Below are 17,493 nucleotides of genomic sequence, written 5' to 3'. Positions count from 1 at the left end.
AACCTGAGAAAATCAGTTAGGCTGAAATTAATGTACTAATTATGATAGAAGGTCTCACCTAAATCTTCAAGAAGCTCCATCACAGCACATGCTGCAGGAGGAACTAGACAGTTGTAGGCATCGCCATGTACCAAACGTCCTAGATTTACACTGGACAATCTGCAGTGGAAAATATGTCATTTTTTCTTTTAAGAATTTGTGTAATATAAATTCTCAGTAACACTTGTAACACGGCTAACAGCTAATCCTAAGAGCAAATGTGTCCTGCACAAGTAAATCCTTTGATATCCATGCGCTGTGAGTGATTTGTATCATCACATATCCCACTCAGACAACCACCAAGCCTCAAGAGAGACCAGGAAAAGGACCTGTGAGTTATAACAAGTAATACAAGCCCACAATACAGAGGCAACTCTCATCATGGTGAGCTACCCATGTCACATTGAGACACCTCAGTGGCTGCAAGGGAACCAGAGCAGGGCTGCTACAGCCATCCTTCTGGGGCTCAGGCTGGCTTGCTGGGGAGAACTCGGGTGTTTCTGCAGTGCACTGCATTCTCTTTCATACACAGAATAAGAATGCTCTGAATTTTCCATTCTCTGTCAATCTCTAGTACTCCAGATAATGGAAAGGTAACCAATTTGCCAAATTTTCAGATTTTTTTTTTTCCAACATGAAAAAAATAAAGCAGAAGAACAAAACAAAACAAAACAAAATAAAATAAATAAAACAACATAAAATGTAGGTAACGATCTGCAGTTGAGAACAGGAAGGCTGCAAGTGCAGCAAAATGGTAAGCCAGACACCTAAATTATGCCACTGTTCTCTCCAGAGAGCAGTGCAACACTAGACTGATTAGAAAGCTGTGCTAATGGGTCCAAACTATTACAGCCCACTCTTCTACCGCGAGAGTGCGCTGTAAGGTAGTTAAAACCTTGTCTGCAACTTTTCCATCAATCCTCGTGAAAATTTTGGGGTTTGTGTTCAGTACTTGAGATTACCATTACTGAAGTACTGGAATACCTTAAGTGTTGTAAGTAAATCAGAACATAGTTTTTGCTTTCTTTGAAAAGACCATGTCCTGAATATACAGTATATAAAGATTAAAAAGACAATGATCAATAATACTTCAGCAAAAGACATCGCATTGATTCAGCAGCACCTTTTATCACTGCTCAAAAGCTCAGCTAGACATATTGTCTGAGGAATCCATTAATGAAAAGCACAGGGGAAAATTGATTTTACAGAGCCACCAGCCTTTGGCCTTCTAATCTTACTTCTCAGTGCTTTACTTACCCATCCACATCCTTCTCTGGTTTCACAGCGTTTAATACCTTACAGCTATATAAGCTTTCTGGGAGGTCAAGGGCAAGGCCCTGCACATTAGGATCCTCATTCAGTCTCAAGATTTCATTGACAATCTAGGAAGTTAATAAAAAGCATTAAAGATCAGAACACATACAAAAGAAGAATCTGATTAGAAGGGGATAAAGACTATATTTAAAAACTAACTTTTCTTCCCTCATGTATTACTGCAACTTCTAAATAAAAAAGCAATAACCCACTTTGTTTTATATTTCCACAGCTTAACAAATTAAGCCACCCTAACTCTATTCTAAACATTTTGCAAAGCCGGTACATATAACTTGACACTACGCTGCCAAAAGCATTTAGTCTTTCACTGTTCCAAACTTCAGCAAAAGCTTGACATCATAATGGCTTGAGAAGATGTTTTAGAAGCAGCCTTGGTTCAAAACAGGACTAGATCACATCCCAACACAGAACATGAACAAAAAGGTGTAACACTGGAAAAAACAATTATACAAGAGAAGTTTTATTTTATTAAACACTTGATGCCTTCATCACTAAACTGCAATGCTGATCCACACTGATAAATGCTATTCTGCTGTGACCATGAAGAATACAGTGGAATACAACATGCTGAAGTTTTTGTGTGTGTGAAAAATGCCATGTAAGCATGTCTTTCTGTTATATAAATAAAATCAGTGTGCAATCACCACAAAGCTGTATAATTTAAATGGATTAATATCCAACAGAAAATTAGGATAAGATTTTTTTCCTTACCTAATATTATACCTTCCTAAAAAACTTTTCATCTAAACTAGTCAACATAATTGTGGCCTCTATTGCCCAAATACTTGATATGCAATCAATATTAAACTAGGGGAAATTGGTAGGCGCTAGGCTGTCTGCAGCTCTGAGCCAAGAGAATGTGCTACTTTCACACTAACAAAGATTATATAAGCATGTCACTGATATAGAAATGCCTCTTCAATTTGCTGACTTCTGAGACAGAAACCAGGCACATATAGTAAGACCCTGTGATTTGACAGGGTTGGTATACATTCTAATAGGAAGTAACGATGAATATACATCAGATTATGGATATGAAAACATCCACATTTTGCTTAAAAAAATCCTGAGATGCTACAAACCCTATAAGACAGCACTTAAAGGAAACATAGTTCAGAAATAGCCTGAATCCAATGAACTTCAAATTATATTCCTGCTTCCTGTGAAAATAATTAATTTTTTTCTTTTTTACTGCATTTATTTTAATTCAGCTTTTCATCACGATAACACTTAAAATGCTTACAACTCATGCACAGTAAAGCAACCTTGTATTAGTACATTTTTGTGCACAGGCAGTCATGACAGAACAAAATGTACACAGAATTGAATTCCCTCCCACTTTCCCAAACCAGGGAAGGCAGATTAGCATGTGGATTTGAACAGATGAAAAAAAAACCCCACTTTGTCATTGTGAGTAAGCAGAAGAGTAAGGAAACTGTTATGAACTTTCATTAAAGTAACTTTCTTCAAATAACAAAAATACCCTGCTTTTCTCTTTATGTACATAGCTCAGAAATTTCCCAAGGTATTACTTCAAAGTAACAGCAACTACTGTTGCATACTCCCTATATTTTACTTATTTCTTACTGTGTTACTCAACAAATAAAACACATACAGCAACAGCAAAGTGTATTTGATCTTCATTTCAAAAGCCCACCCTTCTTAAATGGGTAGCTGCCTATTAATCATTCACAAAACCTGACTCCTAAAATTCTTCACAGCAAGTTCCTCTCAATATATCTGGAAACTGTTCTTGGGATTACACTGAAAGCCAGTAACATTTTAACAGTACAAAAAACCCACAAGCCTGCAGGATTATCAAACTCTCCAAGCACCAGGAGACCAGCTGGGAACACTGGCATCTTCCACTACACATTCCCTTACTTTCAAATGCCTCGGAACCATGTATACTAATATGGTTTGCTATACTTAAAACATACCTGATACTAGTGCTGTGCTTCCAGCCTAATGCCTTTGACAAAGTAAGAATTCATCCCTCTAGTGATTTAGAGTGGGTGATTTTGTTAATAACTGAAGCATTACAAGATCAATAAGCAGCCACATAAATTCAACCTCCTCCCCCTCTATAATCAATTAATCTTTAATCTCCCTGAATAACTTGGCCAAGAATCAAGTACAGTCACAAGAGCAACTGTGGAAGATAGGATATGGTGCTGGTACGAGGGGACGCTGCAGTTGAATATCAGACACAAAATCAAAACATTGCTCTGCTGATCCTGCCTCAGCTTACCAGGGAACAGCAGACAAGCCCATTACTTCCCTTTTTTCCCCACCCTTGCCAATACAGGGATAATACTTGCTACTTGAACTAAGGCAGTCCCAACCCTAATTTGAGTTAACAGAGGTCAGTCAAAGTGATAATGAATGTCAGCAATAAGAAAAAGTTTATGATGAGAGCAAAAAAGAAAGTCCTTCAGGTACTGCAGTTACCTCATCCTTGCTGCTGCCTTCAGGGAGGCAGATGTGAATAACACGTAGACCAACCTGCCAAAAGAAAATACTTATAATTACCAAAGGCAAGTAGCTCATGATGAATAACAAGTGTATTGGCTAAGGCTTACCTCTTTGGCAAAGGTCTTGTTTATATCTTGAATCAAATGATCATTATGTGCCTGGGGGAACAAAATAGAAACTAAGTTATAGAACCGAAAATTACATTGAAGTGCACAAGTGTACGAAAATAACAGTTAGGATGTTTGTGTCTACTAGTATTCAAACAAATAAAAAAGCTTAGTAATTTTAAGAAAGAAGCAGAAGGCCATCCAGTAAATTTATTTTGGTTTGATTAAAGTGTGTGTTGATATTAACCTCGCTTTTATAGACATGAGTGGTGATTTCCTTAATGTAAGTTCACCACCTAAGAAAGGTACCAGTCTGTGTCTGAAGACACTTCTCCATCCAGCCACACAAGGGTGAAATAGGCAATAGCAGTACTAGCATTTCCTGCAGTGTCCCCATATCACCTCAAAACACTGGTCTGCCTTACTACCAAAAATAAGGCAAATCATTATTACCGTATATTACAGTGAGTTCTGTCAGTACAGAAGTAAGAGAAGTTATCAGCTACTCCCAACTGCCAGCAGGCACTCACATTAGTATCTCACGGGCAGATTTACTTGGGAGACCATCTCACTCAGGAATTCTCCTCCCTGACGTCTCTACACCAGTATGTACTGTATATTATTACAATATTTAATCGGAATAATTACAATTGAATTTTACTCTTCAAGTTATTCTTGATTCTTAGGAAGCTTTTAAAATATTTTAAAATATTTTCATATACTCTAACAATAAAACGGAGAATTCAATATCCAGAACTAGAAACCTCTATTTTCAGTGAGGGTTCCACCCTCAAAAATGTTCCACCCTCGTAACAAAATGAATAAAACACTTCTCACAGCTATGATTATAGATAAAATCTGCCTTCCAACCCAGACAACAGGACTGAAATAAATAATTTTAAAAGGGTTTGTTACAATTTCATGAACACATTCTACATTCCACGTGTCTCAGTGACAGTAACTTCCCATCAGAGTTGGGCCGCTCATTCTGCGGATAGCTGCCAGTGCTGCCTTCAACTGTCACTAGCATCACCCAAAATTATTTCGGTTCAAGCCCATAATAATTTAACAACCTGTTAATCACAAATGGTTCAAGACTGCTGACAATGAAAAAAAAGCACATTTAAAAGCACAGGCTCCATTTAGAGAGGCACCTCCTGAGAGCGGATGAGGGCTTGCCCTCCATCCCTCAGCAACCTCCCTGAGCTCAGCACCACCTGCTTCTCTGGCACTGCACTACCAGTCTCCCACTCCCCAAATCTGGCAGCTGTGGGTGAAGAGGCAGCACAGAGGTTTCTGCGTTGAGAATGCACGTGGAGCTCACACTGCAGCAGGGCAAGAGACAGGACTACGACAGCTCAGCAGCTGCTCCCCCATGCCAGTAAATGTGGAACTGTATCCCCACACTGACATGCAACAACATTTGTACCAACATTTTTTGTACACATTAAAAATGGTTAATTCTGCTTACAACCAGACTAGAGCTAGGGTGACTGGCAGCTGGAGAACATAGTTTGGGTGAATTTCATACAGAAGGATCTTGGCCACATGTTCTTTGGCCACATCATGATGCAAAGCAAGCAGGATAAATGGGGACAAGAAGGACGTTCATTTAAAGCACAACCATGATCAAAACCGAAACACCAATGTAGATGCATCTCAACTGATACTAAAGTGCACAGGAACCTCACCCTCCTCACTCCATCCTAACAATATCCTTTCCCTTGTGCCAGCATAAAACACGTGGCTGTGTGGAAAACCAGACTTGGGGACTAAATATGGCTGACAACGCCCTGCTCAGGGTAGATTACTGTCCCAGTCCAGCTCACAGTGCAACTGGATGGAGACAAGACAGAAGTAAGAAACAACGGGTCACTGATAAGACAGATAACTGCTCTTCTAGCAGTGCTTAAACTTACAGCCTTAGAAGGCTATTGGAAAACATTAACCATAATTACCCAGGGAAGGTAAGAAATGGGAGGGCTTGTTCAGTCAGCCTCACTACAGGACCTACTGAAATAAAGTTGGTGCTGCATTTCTTCTATTAGTACTTAAAAAATATTTATAGTCAGGGTTTAAGATTAAAACCTATAGGGTGAGAGATTCAGTGTGCATTGACTCAAAACCAACACCGCTGTTCTAGAAAACAGGACAAAAACATTTTTGCCTGCCTGGCTCTGGGTCCTACTCTGAATGACAAACATGCTTAGTTTCTTGTCTTTGAAACGTTTAAGAAATCTGGAGAGGAACATCTTTCACCTTTGCAGGGATAGCAATACTCTTCTATGAGTTTGATTGCCTATCTCAAACATGGCAGTGCCAGTGGGATGGAAAGGAAAGCTCTTTGCAGCGTTAGTAGCTAGCTCTCAATTACTACAAGACCGCATTACCTTAGAAAGTGCTGCTGTTTCTAAAGGATACTAAAGTTTTACACAGAGCATTTATTTCACACAGGCCCTATTGAGCTGACTGGGACTTTTCAGTGTGGTTTTCCTTTCCTTAGGACAGCAGTCATAAACTAGAGCTGCCCAAAGGCAACAAGGCTGGCAGGAAGCAGCAGGGTCTTTCCTTAATCCTGGCAATGTTATTTCAGGGGTGGGAGATAAAGGAAGGGTCACGTTTGCAAGCATGTAAACACTTTTTTCAGGAATGCAATAAAAGCTTCAAGCTAAATAAAGGTCGAGAACAACTGCTTTGACTCAACATAGACAACCTGTGAGAAAAAAAGCAATCTATACTCACAATGGGAAAGACTCTTAGCAAAAGCAGGAAGGGATAAAATCACTCCCTTCCTTTACAAACATTTCCCACAGCCTGAAGTTTGCTGTGCTATTTCAGGCCTGCAGAACAGCAGTCTGTAGTCTGGTGGAAGTGCTTCCTTCTATCCCTCTCCTTGAAAAAAAAAGTTACTTTCTGCATCACATGCTCCTGAAGTTTCACACAAGCATACAGACATACTTTACCTGAATAATGGCAAGTGTTGGCTCGAGCCGAGGGTTTTCTCTCTTAAGAGAGGCCAAGGACTTCTTTGCCTTCTCAGTGATTTTGCTGCAACACAGTAACAACACGCAAATTTTTGGCAAAATAAACCTTCTTCACATCAGTCAGCAGAAACCTATTAGTCAACAATACAGAACAAACATTTAGGCACATATGCTTTTAATCACCAAAATTACAGGGAGATGTAAATGTTGAAGGCTGGTGTTCAGCAGGCAGGTACAGAGAACCTTAATAGACCAGAATACCTTTGTCTTACTGCTACCTCTGTCATTGCTCCAACATGCCCAGCACTTAATAGCTAGCCTATGCTATTTCATGAGAAGGCTTGTCTAGCCACACCATGGGAAGCACAACAGGGTACCATCACCTCGAGCCCTCGGCTCAGTTGTGTCCTTTGATCCCATACCTGAGGTCCAGGCAATGACAGAAGCTGAGGCCTTTACACCTGGGACTGCTACAGCTTAACAGGCATCACCAGCCCTAAGAACAGCAAACCTAAAAAGCAGCTACTCTCATGGATGCTATTCAAAACCGCGGGCAGAAGGGAGACAGAGGAGCTCTGTTTGCCACGCTGCCTCTTGGAAAAACTGGTGGCAGCCAGGCACTGGGAATGCTTTCTGGAAAAGTTTTCTGGAGAAGTGGTGGCCAGCTCTGCTCTGTTACCTTTTGCTCATGCAGAAGATACTTACCCAGCAGAAAAAGGAGGAGAACCCCTAAAAGATGCCTGTCTGTCCCCCACAAGAGGCAAGACTAACAGAGGAAAATACAGCCTAAGGGCAGGGGTTTTGCTACCACATAACCTCTCCCCCTCTCAGAGGCCAATGACCGGTTCAGGTCAACGCCGTGGTAGACGCTGTCCCAGCTGAAGCGAGGCAGGGGGGAAGGAAGACACAAATAGGACACATTTTCCAGGCAGAAGTCCACGCGCAGCCTCACCTGAACCACCGCACAACTACTCCTCACAATACCGCAACACAAAAGCTACGGCAAAGAAATACCGGGGGCTGCGGCGGGGCTGGAAGATTTTACCACGGTATCGTCCCCCCGTCGCGCACCGCAAAAACCGCTACCCCCTGGCGAAACATCCTCACAGCCCTAACCCTCTTTAACCTCCATCCCCCCGGGTTGCATCAGCCGGTGCCACCGCCCCACGTGTGCCTCTTACCGCGCTGCCGCCGCCGCCGCCGCGCAGCCACCGCCTCCCCCCCGCGGCTGCCCCCCGCACAGCCCGCGGCTCGGCGGCGGGGCTGCAGGGAGCGCCGGGGCCACGCACCAGCGCAACGCTGCGCTCCGCATCCCTCCCGCGGGCTCCGGCAGCAGCGCCGTGGCCCGGAGTAGTGCAAGGGGGAGGGCGGCGCTCGGACGAGAACCGCCTTCCCCCTTACCCCCCTTCTCGCCGCTCGCCCCCTTTCGCTTCCGCCCTCCAGCTCGCATCGACCCAAAGAACAGAAACGAAAGCTTTTGCGTACTCAATGTTTATTAAAAATAGTATGAAATGGTCCCTGGGAGAAGTTACACGCTAGTCAAAGTCCCTTTTTTCTGTTTAATTTTTTATCTCCCTCCCAACTCCACTGATTGCGTGAGATGCGAGTTAACCAACACTCCCCTAGCCATTTAAACAAATCTAGATGTGTGCGGGTAAAGCACAGATTTAACTTCTATTTGTATTTACAATACTTTACAAGCTATATTAAATAAATACAGGCTCTGCTACACCTCGGCATCTCAAATATGTACAACATTATTTCTCAGTCGGATTTTGCTAGATAAATGTGGGGCCTATCACAGTGCTGACTGTAACAAGTATCCCTGTGGTACAAGCTAGTGAGTACCACGGCCAACCAGCAAAATTACAATTCCTAGCCAATGCAAGATACGTGTGGTAAATAATTTAACCCATTCTAACAAATTCAAGTCCTTAAATCTTAGTCTACAAGTAATTAGCTGTACACTGATAACTGCAGTTTTTCCTCATGGTAACCAATGTAGTAAATAGTTGGCCATTCTGGAAGTACAGTGCCCTATGGCTGAGGGGAGTGATATATGATTAGTAAAAATAGTATCTCAGTGGAACTCCTTTATTTGTAGAGATATGTTAACTCGGTACTGGCTTTATCCACATAATCTGAAGAATTTAAGCACCAAAAGAGAGCAAGAGTCACACAAGATGATCAGTGTAGACATGCCTAGGCTTTCCTTCAGGTACAAGGTTTTCAAGTAACAGAATCCAAAGCTGTGCAACAAAGATAACAAAAGGGAGTAAATGTGCATCGTATTGGAGAGCCTGTTCTTGTTCGGACTGGCAGCATTTAATCTACACATTATTTGAAAAAGAATGGAATGTATTCTCATTTTTTAAGCTACTTTTGTTGTACAGAAGAATGAATTAGAGTTAGCCATGGCTGGTTTAGAAAATACATATTCTACCTCTCTCTGCCAGGAAGGGTTACTTCCTACTATGAGAGATGCATTCCCTGGGGAAGGCAGCTTGTCACTCAGCCAGCCGTATTGCTGAGCCACCCTATGGGCCAAACATGCCCCGTGATTAATGTTTCACCCAAGCAGCTCGCCAAGCCTCGTCCTCTCTCAGGGTTACTGACTTCGGGACTTGAACAAATGCCCTGCAGGACACCCCGTATAAAATACAGCTATTTTGCAAACTCACACACAGCAGCTTTTAGCTGCTGGGCTCTGAGCTACAAGATACTCAAATTTTGCCTGTGTGTCACAAGCACCATCATCACTGGAGGTACCAAACCTGGTCTAGCCACCTTGACAAGCAGCAGATCTTCCCTTCTACTGCCCAAAACATCCTCCAGGTAAGGACTGCATCACACCCACAGGTTCACATAGAAAGCTGCCACTGTCCATCCTCTGCCTACTCTGCAGCTACAGAACGTCAGAAGAGGCTTCAGACCCAGAGCTATCAGTCTGGCACCCCTTGCAAGCACTAGGACTAGACTTTGTTTAAAACATAAGAAGGCTGTTCTAAAGTAACGTAGCATATGCATTGGTCCCACACACTTGAAATTTATCTGATGAAAAGTAATGTGCAAAAAGTGTGCAACTGCACATGTAGCATGTTGGTGTGATTACCAGAACCCTGCTCATAAATCTGCACAGTCACAGGAGTAGCTGCCCAGCTAAATTCCCCCATGTGGAACCAGAATTATCACATGGGTATTTTGAATGCAGAACACTGGTCACCAACTTGAAAGTCCAAATGCTAAGGTTTCCACACACTAAAATGGTTTGGAAATCAAAAGGCATCACACCTAACAAAGGAAGAGATACAAAGGGTAAATAGGAGATGAGAAGGCCACCTGCACTATGGAGCAAAACACCAGACAGTGCACACTTCTTCACTTCCAGGATTCTAAACCATTTAAAAAAAAAAAGGTACATTTCCCATCTATTTACAATATTACTGTGATACAATGCCTGATTGTGTAATATTAGGAAATACATGATGCCAGTACTGATTGTCCTAGTACATACTCTGTTGTGATAAAGCAGTACAGCTAGAAATTACTGAGAACATCAAGCAAAGCTACTTGAACTGAGACACTGAAACTTTTCCCTTAAAGACTGGACAATATTCTGCTGATTAGGAGAAGGTACTCTCCATAGGTAGTCATTCAGTTTGTCCGAATCACTGTATGCAGTCAGATATGGAGTAAGTGTGTGTTTGCCACTAGAGGACTTCGCAGGAGTGCAAGAGACAGTTTTGCTGCAGAGCGTTTCAGAAGGAGCAGCATCTGTGTTACGCAGTTTGGGATCTGATCTCCTTGCTTGGTTCTGAGAAGTCTCCAAGTCGGATCCTTCATCATCAGACTTTATTTCAACATAGTCATCATCATCCCCTTCTCCTTCTTCAGTATCTTTGAAATTCGAAAAGTAGTTCTGAGTAGCCAACTGTGCTGTCAGAGCGGAGGCCCTGTTAACTCTCAGTACCTTTTGAGAATCCTGCAGAATCATGTCTGAACAGTTTTCAGGGATCTGCTTTCTCATATCAGGCCCTGTGCATCCTGAAGCAATACCTGGTGCTTGATGGCTGTTGATTCGGAAATTCCTATTCAAATGGAGCGTTTTCTTGTCCATTTCATTAGGATATACAATTGATTCTTCAGACCTGTTGACCATAACTGAAGAAGACGACTGTGACCTGCTGTATGTCTGTGGTTTTACATTGCTTACTCTTCTCCCAAGGGAGTTATAGATGTGATCTTGATGTAAGTTTTCTTTGTTCGGCTGGCTTATAATAGCACTCCACCTCTGTGCTGGGACATGCAAGCGGTTAGAAATCTGAAGGGAAGGCACAGATCCAGCTGATGGCAATTGCCTTGAATGGCTTTTTGTAACAGCTTCTGTATACGAGCTCTTGGACTTTGGGTCTTGCGATTCAGGCAACGGAGAAAAGTCAGCGAGCTCACCGTTACTGTACGTAGAATGCAAAAGCCAATCTTCTGCTCTTGAGCATTCACTGGCAGCCTGGGAATGGGGAGGAGATGCAGCCATGGGCGTAGAAAACCTCCCGGCTGATGGCTGCTGGGGAGTAGCCCAGGCTTCCTTTTGGACCTTAGGTGAGCTTTCTCTGAAGACAATTTGGTCATAAAGCTGGGAATATTCAGCTATTCTGGCACCTAGAAAGGAGAGAGAATTAACTTAGCAGAGGCAAGCAATCCATTTGAATGAAAATTTCAAAATCTCAAAATGTTTTGTATTGGTCAAAAGAAAAGTTTACAGCTGTGTTAATATCTTCAGCCTCAACAAAGTAACATGAAACAATGGAGGTCGGAAGAGTCATGCATTGCATTACATTTCAGTACACTGTATTGAGAAAAAGAAGCAGAAAATATCTTGCAACAGTGAACAGTCATGCAGGACACAATGTACCACATGGTTCCAGTAATATGCTGCTTGTTTCATGTTAAAATGGGAAAGGACATTCTGAAAATGGCCTGACAAGTAAGATATTTAGGGACTTTTATAAATATCACAGAAGGCAAGAATGACACTCTAGTGCACAGAGTCTGCTGGCTCCATGTCTCCAATCTGTTTCAATTGACCATGGAGAAAAAGAATTCCAAAGCTGTTGCATATCCGTGACTGCACATTCATTAGATAGAGCAAGACCACCAGCTCTTTCTTATCTGACCTCATTCCTTATGCTTGCAGGCGTGATGTGGATGGTACCTTAGCAAATTGTATGACCTGTTAGAAGGTGAGTCTACCTGAAAATACACCTGTTTAGTCAAACTCTGAAGATCACTTCCTATTAAAGAAGTAACTGCTTTTCTGTTAAGAGGCCAATAGTGCTTCAGGCATAATTTCTATTTCCAGCCTCAGCTGAACTGACCTTTCCTGACACTATCCCCCTGTTTCTTCCCAATTTTATCAAGTAACAACAAGAATTGAGATATAAAAGACTATTCATGTTAAAAGCAGTCACAGAAAAGTCATTTCAGTGGTGACACTGAAGATACAATACTGATACTCAACTAACAAGGTGGTGAAAATTCATAATCTTCCGGATCAGTACACAAATTTCACTGGAAGTTACTAAAGAAACATATCTGTATAGAAAGAGTTTAAACATACCAATAGCAGGACCCCCTTGTTTCTTCTCCTCCAGAATAGCAGCAAGATCTTTGTGTTTCAGTTTCTGTTGTCTGCTAGCTGGCTGTTCCTGCTCTGGACTTTTAGCTTTCAAAAGTTGGTTAGCCTTCTTAATTTTTTGACTGTACTGTCTTGCCATCATAAAAACTCTGTTCTTTGTTTTATCCGCAACAGCCAAGTCATTTTCCATACCCTCTGCATGCGCATTGGACAGAACACTATTGGCAGATTCATATGGGCTATCTACAAAAGGCACCTCACTGGAGAAGGAAGATCTGTTCAGACTCATGAAAGAGTTCTCCCTCAATGGTGTAGTGTCTTCAGGCCTGAGATTAGCCTCACTTATGGTGGCAGCCCTGGGCTTCACAGTTTTAGGGAAAATAGGAGTTTCTGGCAGAGAGAGAGTAGACAGCGAGTATTCTACATCTTTACTCAGTTCAGGTGTACTACCAGCATGCAGCCTTTCCTGTATATCATCTTTACAAACAGGAAAAGCTGCAAGGAGACGATCTCTTGTCTTTTCCTCATTCTTCTTGATGTAGTTCTCCAGGTCATTCCAAATCTCATCTACTTCCTCTGAGAGTTTATCTGCTGCAGACTTATGGGACAGTGAATCTGAGTTGGAGGAACTATCTACTAAGCTCAAATAGTCATTGTCAATGGGAACACGATGGTAAGGACTTTCATCTTCACTGAACTGGAGACTTTCTTCAGAAACAAACTGCCGCAGACTGTCACAATATGTGAAATCTTTCTCCAGGCCCAGCAAACTCCTCCTTTTAGAACATTTTAATGAGTCACATGTGAAATTCGATAGTGGTGTTTCTGGAAGAACTATGGTGTCATAGATGTTGTCTTCAACGATCCTGAGCTCATCCAAACTTGAAGTAGGTGCTTCTTTACTGTGTAGTATCTCATCCCTATTAGTACAAATGGAGGTCCTGTTCTGATTTAGTGTCCTCTTTTTGGAGGGTGACTCCAAGCTGCTTTTGTTTTCTGCCTCATAGAGAGAGTCTCTAGCAGATCTCTGGGGACCACGGTCTGTCTCCTCCCTTCTTGTCAGACCCATCAGCTTTAAGTCTTCATAGCTTATATTATCATAAACATGTTCGATATCATCAATGGTCAGCTCCTCTGAAGATTCAGGATATGCATTCATACTGCTCACCTCTGCTCTCTTCACTTCTCTCCGAGAGCCACGCTCCGCTATTTTATACCTTGCACTGGCAGAACATGTGTTACTTTCACCAGCACTACTGGCCCGCCTAACAATTTTGTGACGAATAGGACTGGAATTCTCATTTTGATGCACTACTCCCAAGTGCCAGCTGCATGGGCGCCCAGAAGAACCTCTTCTTTCTCCACCAACAGCTGAACTAGTGCTGGATGCAGACATAGATGGTACAAACATCTGATAATCATCTTCATCGTCTTCATTCTCATAAGGTGGGCGCCGGCTGGGAAACAATGCCTGCCTGATCTGATGGTCAGTCCAGATGTTTCTGACAGAGGTACTTCCCCCCAGGATATTCATTATCAGTGAGTTGCTCTGGGGTGTGCTAAACTGTCTAGGCAACTGTGGCTGTCTAGCTGAGCGGGAAAATGGAAGATCGGTGTTCAACTGGGTTGACTCTTCATCTGAAGGGTCCTTGGAGCTCTGTAAGAGATTTGAAATATGCAGGTAACGTTAGCATATTTTCTGCAATAGGATGCAATGATTGCCTCCATTTACAGAACTGCCATAGCACCAGTGTGTCCCATAGCACAGAGTCAGGTGGAGCTGGGCAGGATGAGAAGGCTACTCACTAGAGAGCCAAGATGGCAATGCCAGACTACTTTGCCTCCTAACCCTTACCATGGCTCAGAGTTCACTCTTGGCCTTTAATAACATCTTACTTGAAATACAAGACGCTGGCTTATGTTAATGCATGAGTAATTAAAGGCAAATTTATTTGGCAGGAGTTAGATTAAACTTTTCATGCTAACTTTGCAGTTTCACAGTTGGGTTAAGCTAATCTGATGCTGGGCTTGTGCCAGTTTTGTTCTCCTCCCTTTCCCTTTGCTTATAACCCTAGCAGAAAGGTATGTTATGCTGTCTAGCACATACCACTGAAAATTTAATTTTCTTTCTGGAATAGGTTTTCATCCAGTTCCACTAACAAATCTTATCTACAGGAAGGCCACATGACTGCTAATGCTAACATAAAGGATGCTGTAGATGTTCCTGGCCAGAAGGTTGGGAAGGAAAGGGAAAGATAATTTCTTTGCCTGAAGTTAACACTGGTTGGTTTGATTAGTCTTTTTGGTTGAGTTCTTTTTATTTCCTGCCCCCAAAAGATTAGTCTTTTGTCATGCAGGTGAATATTTCAATGCAAGTCATATTAACATGACATAAACAGAAGATTACTTACCTGTCTATGTAGGAAAAACACTGATTTCTCTGACATATCTATGATGCATAGCAAAATAGAAGTTAAAAAATAATATGTATACCTGTGTTTCACGCTTGTTGAGGTTAACACTTCTTCGTTTTTCAACGTTTTCGGCAGCTTGACTATTAAGTCTTTTTCTTCCACCTTTTGATTTTTGCAGTGAGTTTTGCTGCACTCCCTGTGATTTAAAAGAAAAGAGCAAGGGAGTGGTATAAAAATCTACAGTTCTTTGTACAGTCTTGTTCAGAAGAATCACTAGCAGCTAGAACAGGCCAGGTATTCACACTGGGAGGACAAAATGCTCAGAGTAGTCAAAGCACTGCCACAAGAATGATTCAGAGCCTAGAAAACTTTACAATAACCGATTAAATTATATCAATCCATACAACTTCTCAAAAGTAGTTGGAAACATAATCTGTGTATAAAAACATAGATATAGAAGAATACATAGAAATTGGGCAAGGGAAAGGGCTTAATCTCACGCCCAAATTTATAACAGAAGAAGATGATAACACAAAAATTCAAATTTCAGAGGTTTGGTTTCGGTATATAAAGGGGAGGGGATAGTCTTCTTATCACTTGCAGTCCTGAAAACTAGAAAAAGGTCTAAACTAAAAAATATGCTGTCATCTAATTTCCCAGAAACACCCCCCAACAAAACAAAATAGGGCCACAATGTTATGTGTTGGGTAGTGTCCAAATTAATTCACAGTGAAGGGCACATATGATGGGAATGGGGAAAATCTGAGAAGGTACTGTTGCCACACATAGGATTAAACACTAAGCCACTATTTATTATACATATTTATAGTGGTATTATTTTGTACTTACTCATTCTTTTGTACTTATTCATGTCAGGAAGAGGGAGAATTAACAAGACACTGCACTACACTGATACAAGATACTATTTTATAAAAGATTTGCAATCGAAAAAGAGTAATTTCAAAGAGGAAATCACGGTAAGCTTCAAGAAGAATTTCAATAATAGGTTCTGGATAATTCACAAAATAAATGGACACACAAGGACCTCACCATCTACTGAAGAAAAAAATTAAAATCTAGATTCTTTAAGACAAGCACATTTCAAAGCTGGGGTTTTATACTTTCAGAGGCACTACGTACATGTGGAAAAATCATGCAGAGTGGGGAAAACTGCCATCTGTGCAGTAGTAATAGGTAAAGATTACCATTTTCAGAAATCCTACTCGCAAGTCCTATGAAAGTTCACATGTTCCTAGCTATTGCCAGCAGTTCACAGGTCAAGAAATACCATATCACCCTTGGCAGTGCCTGAATCTTAACTTGATATTCAAGTCTTTAGTTCAGAACTAGACTTGAGGATTGCAAATGTCTAATCTCTTTCGAGTAGGGGGATCTTCCTCTGTAAAGGGGCTAATTTTCCAATTCTCTGTTAAAATACAAGAGAGTGCTGAAGTCTAAATAAAAATATTTCTAAGATGAGAAAGTTGTGAATGCTTGTAGCATGTTCCTGCCTCCTTACAGTTTTAGAGATCATTTTAACCCTTCATCCATCCTCCCCGGTAAAAAAGGATTTTATTTTTCCCCTTTTTTTCCTACCTGTTCAGCTTCTTCTTCATCATCAGCATCAATCTGTTCTGTAGCAGAAGTCTGAAGATTTTCATCCTGATCACTGCTGTAGGCTGGCTCAATGGACTCTTGGAACTGGCTTTCCAGCCCACTGGGCTCCAGTGTAACCTTCTTCCTAGAATTCAGCAGGGCTTCATTCGATCCTAGTTTGGTGACTTGAGATAAGAGGGCTCCTTCAATACTGATACACTTCAAAAAAAACACCAGAAAATTTTGATTAGAAGTTTCTAGAGATCATGTATTTTAGTAAGACACTGTTTTATAGCAGACTTATAGGCAATATTTAAGCTACTGCTGGAAATAATCTTGATAAAGAAATAAGTAAAATGATCAGTATTTTCCCATAGACTATTTAGAACTGAAAAAATATATGTAAAAACCTCTACTCCAATTGTAAGCTTCAGTGTTATGGCATTTCAGTGAAGTTATATCTAATGTACCCTGTTTGTAAATGTTCCACACACCCCCACTTTAAATTCCATCCCAACTAAAACCCTAGAACCTATAATTCAACATGAGATTTCCAAACTGCACTGAGAACTTCATTGCAAATTCTTACAGAAAATGTGAAGATTAGAAATGCTCATTTTCATCTGCTTAAGCTGTATCTGCTCTTTTTGGTCATATATTGTGATTTATGTATATATCAGAATAAGCTCAAACTTTCTAGTCTTATTTAATAAATGCAAAGACAATATGCTACAAAGAATAAACTATCTTTATGCATTCATATAAGCATTTATGTTATTATAGTGGTAATTTAAATACTCTATAGCATTCGTAATTGATTGTTCTGTATTATAAAGTACACCAATGTGTGGATCAGTCATATATTCTTCATTAGCTATTCCTGTTTGCTCCACAGATCACCCAGGCTT

At 41.2% G+C, this 17,493-nt stretch overlaps 2 protein-coding genes across 11 annotated transcripts in view; both read right to left on the bottom strand.

Annotated features, from left to right (window-relative positions):
• Positions 1-8,275, bottom strand: part of MTHFD1L (methylenetetrahydrofolate dehydrogenase (NADP+ dependent) 1 like) — a 156,937-nt gene extending 148,662 nt beyond the window's left edge. For 7 of the 8 annotated variants that reach the window (XR_010613082.1, XR_010613083.1, XR_010613084.1 and 4 more), the window contains exons 1-6: positions 8,230-8,275; positions 6,920-7,004; positions 3,957-4,007; positions 3,826-3,879; positions 1,297-1,421; positions 59-159 (exon numbers count right to left, since the gene is read on the bottom strand). Coding sequence is in view for 5 of the 8 variants with exons in the window: in XM_065680562.1 (XP_065536634.1) it covers positions 59-159; positions 1,297-1,421; positions 3,826-3,879; positions 3,957-4,007; positions 6,920-7,004; positions 8,230-8,252 (439 nt within the window). In the remaining 3 variants the exon portion in view is untranslated. Of the gene's footprint in view, positions 1-58; positions 160-1,296; positions 1,422-3,825; positions 3,880-3,956; positions 4,008-6,919; positions 7,005-8,121 lie in introns of all 8 variants that reach the window. The other variant, XM_065680566.1, reaches the window with a different exon arrangement.
• Positions 8,276-8,415: 140 nt separating this feature from the next.
• PLEKHG1 (pleckstrin homology and RhoGEF domain containing G1) overlaps positions 8,416-17,493 on the bottom strand; it is a 141,429-nt gene continuing 132,351 nt past the window's right edge. For all 3 annotated transcript variants that reach the window (XM_065680555.1, XM_065680553.1, XM_065680554.1), the window contains exons 16-19: positions 16,586-16,804; positions 15,069-15,185; positions 12,558-14,232; positions 8,416-11,599 (exon numbers count right to left, since the gene is read on the bottom strand). In XM_065680555.1, the coding sequence (XP_065536627.1) occupies positions 10,497-11,599; positions 12,558-14,232; positions 15,069-15,185; positions 16,586-16,804 (3,114 nt within the window). In that variant the 3' untranslated portion in view covers positions 8,416-10,496. The remainder of the gene's footprint in view (positions 11,600-12,557; positions 14,233-15,068; positions 15,186-16,585; positions 16,805-17,493) is intronic.

The sequence above is a fragment of the Lathamus discolor genome, chromosome 5 (assembly GCF_037157495.1).
Source record: "Lathamus discolor isolate bLatDis1 chromosome 5, bLatDis1.hap1, whole genome shotgun sequence".
NCBI lineage: Eukaryota > Metazoa > Chordata > Aves > Psittaciformes > Psittacidae > Lathamus > Lathamus discolor.
This window is presented reverse-complemented; position numbering and strand designations above follow the sequence as displayed.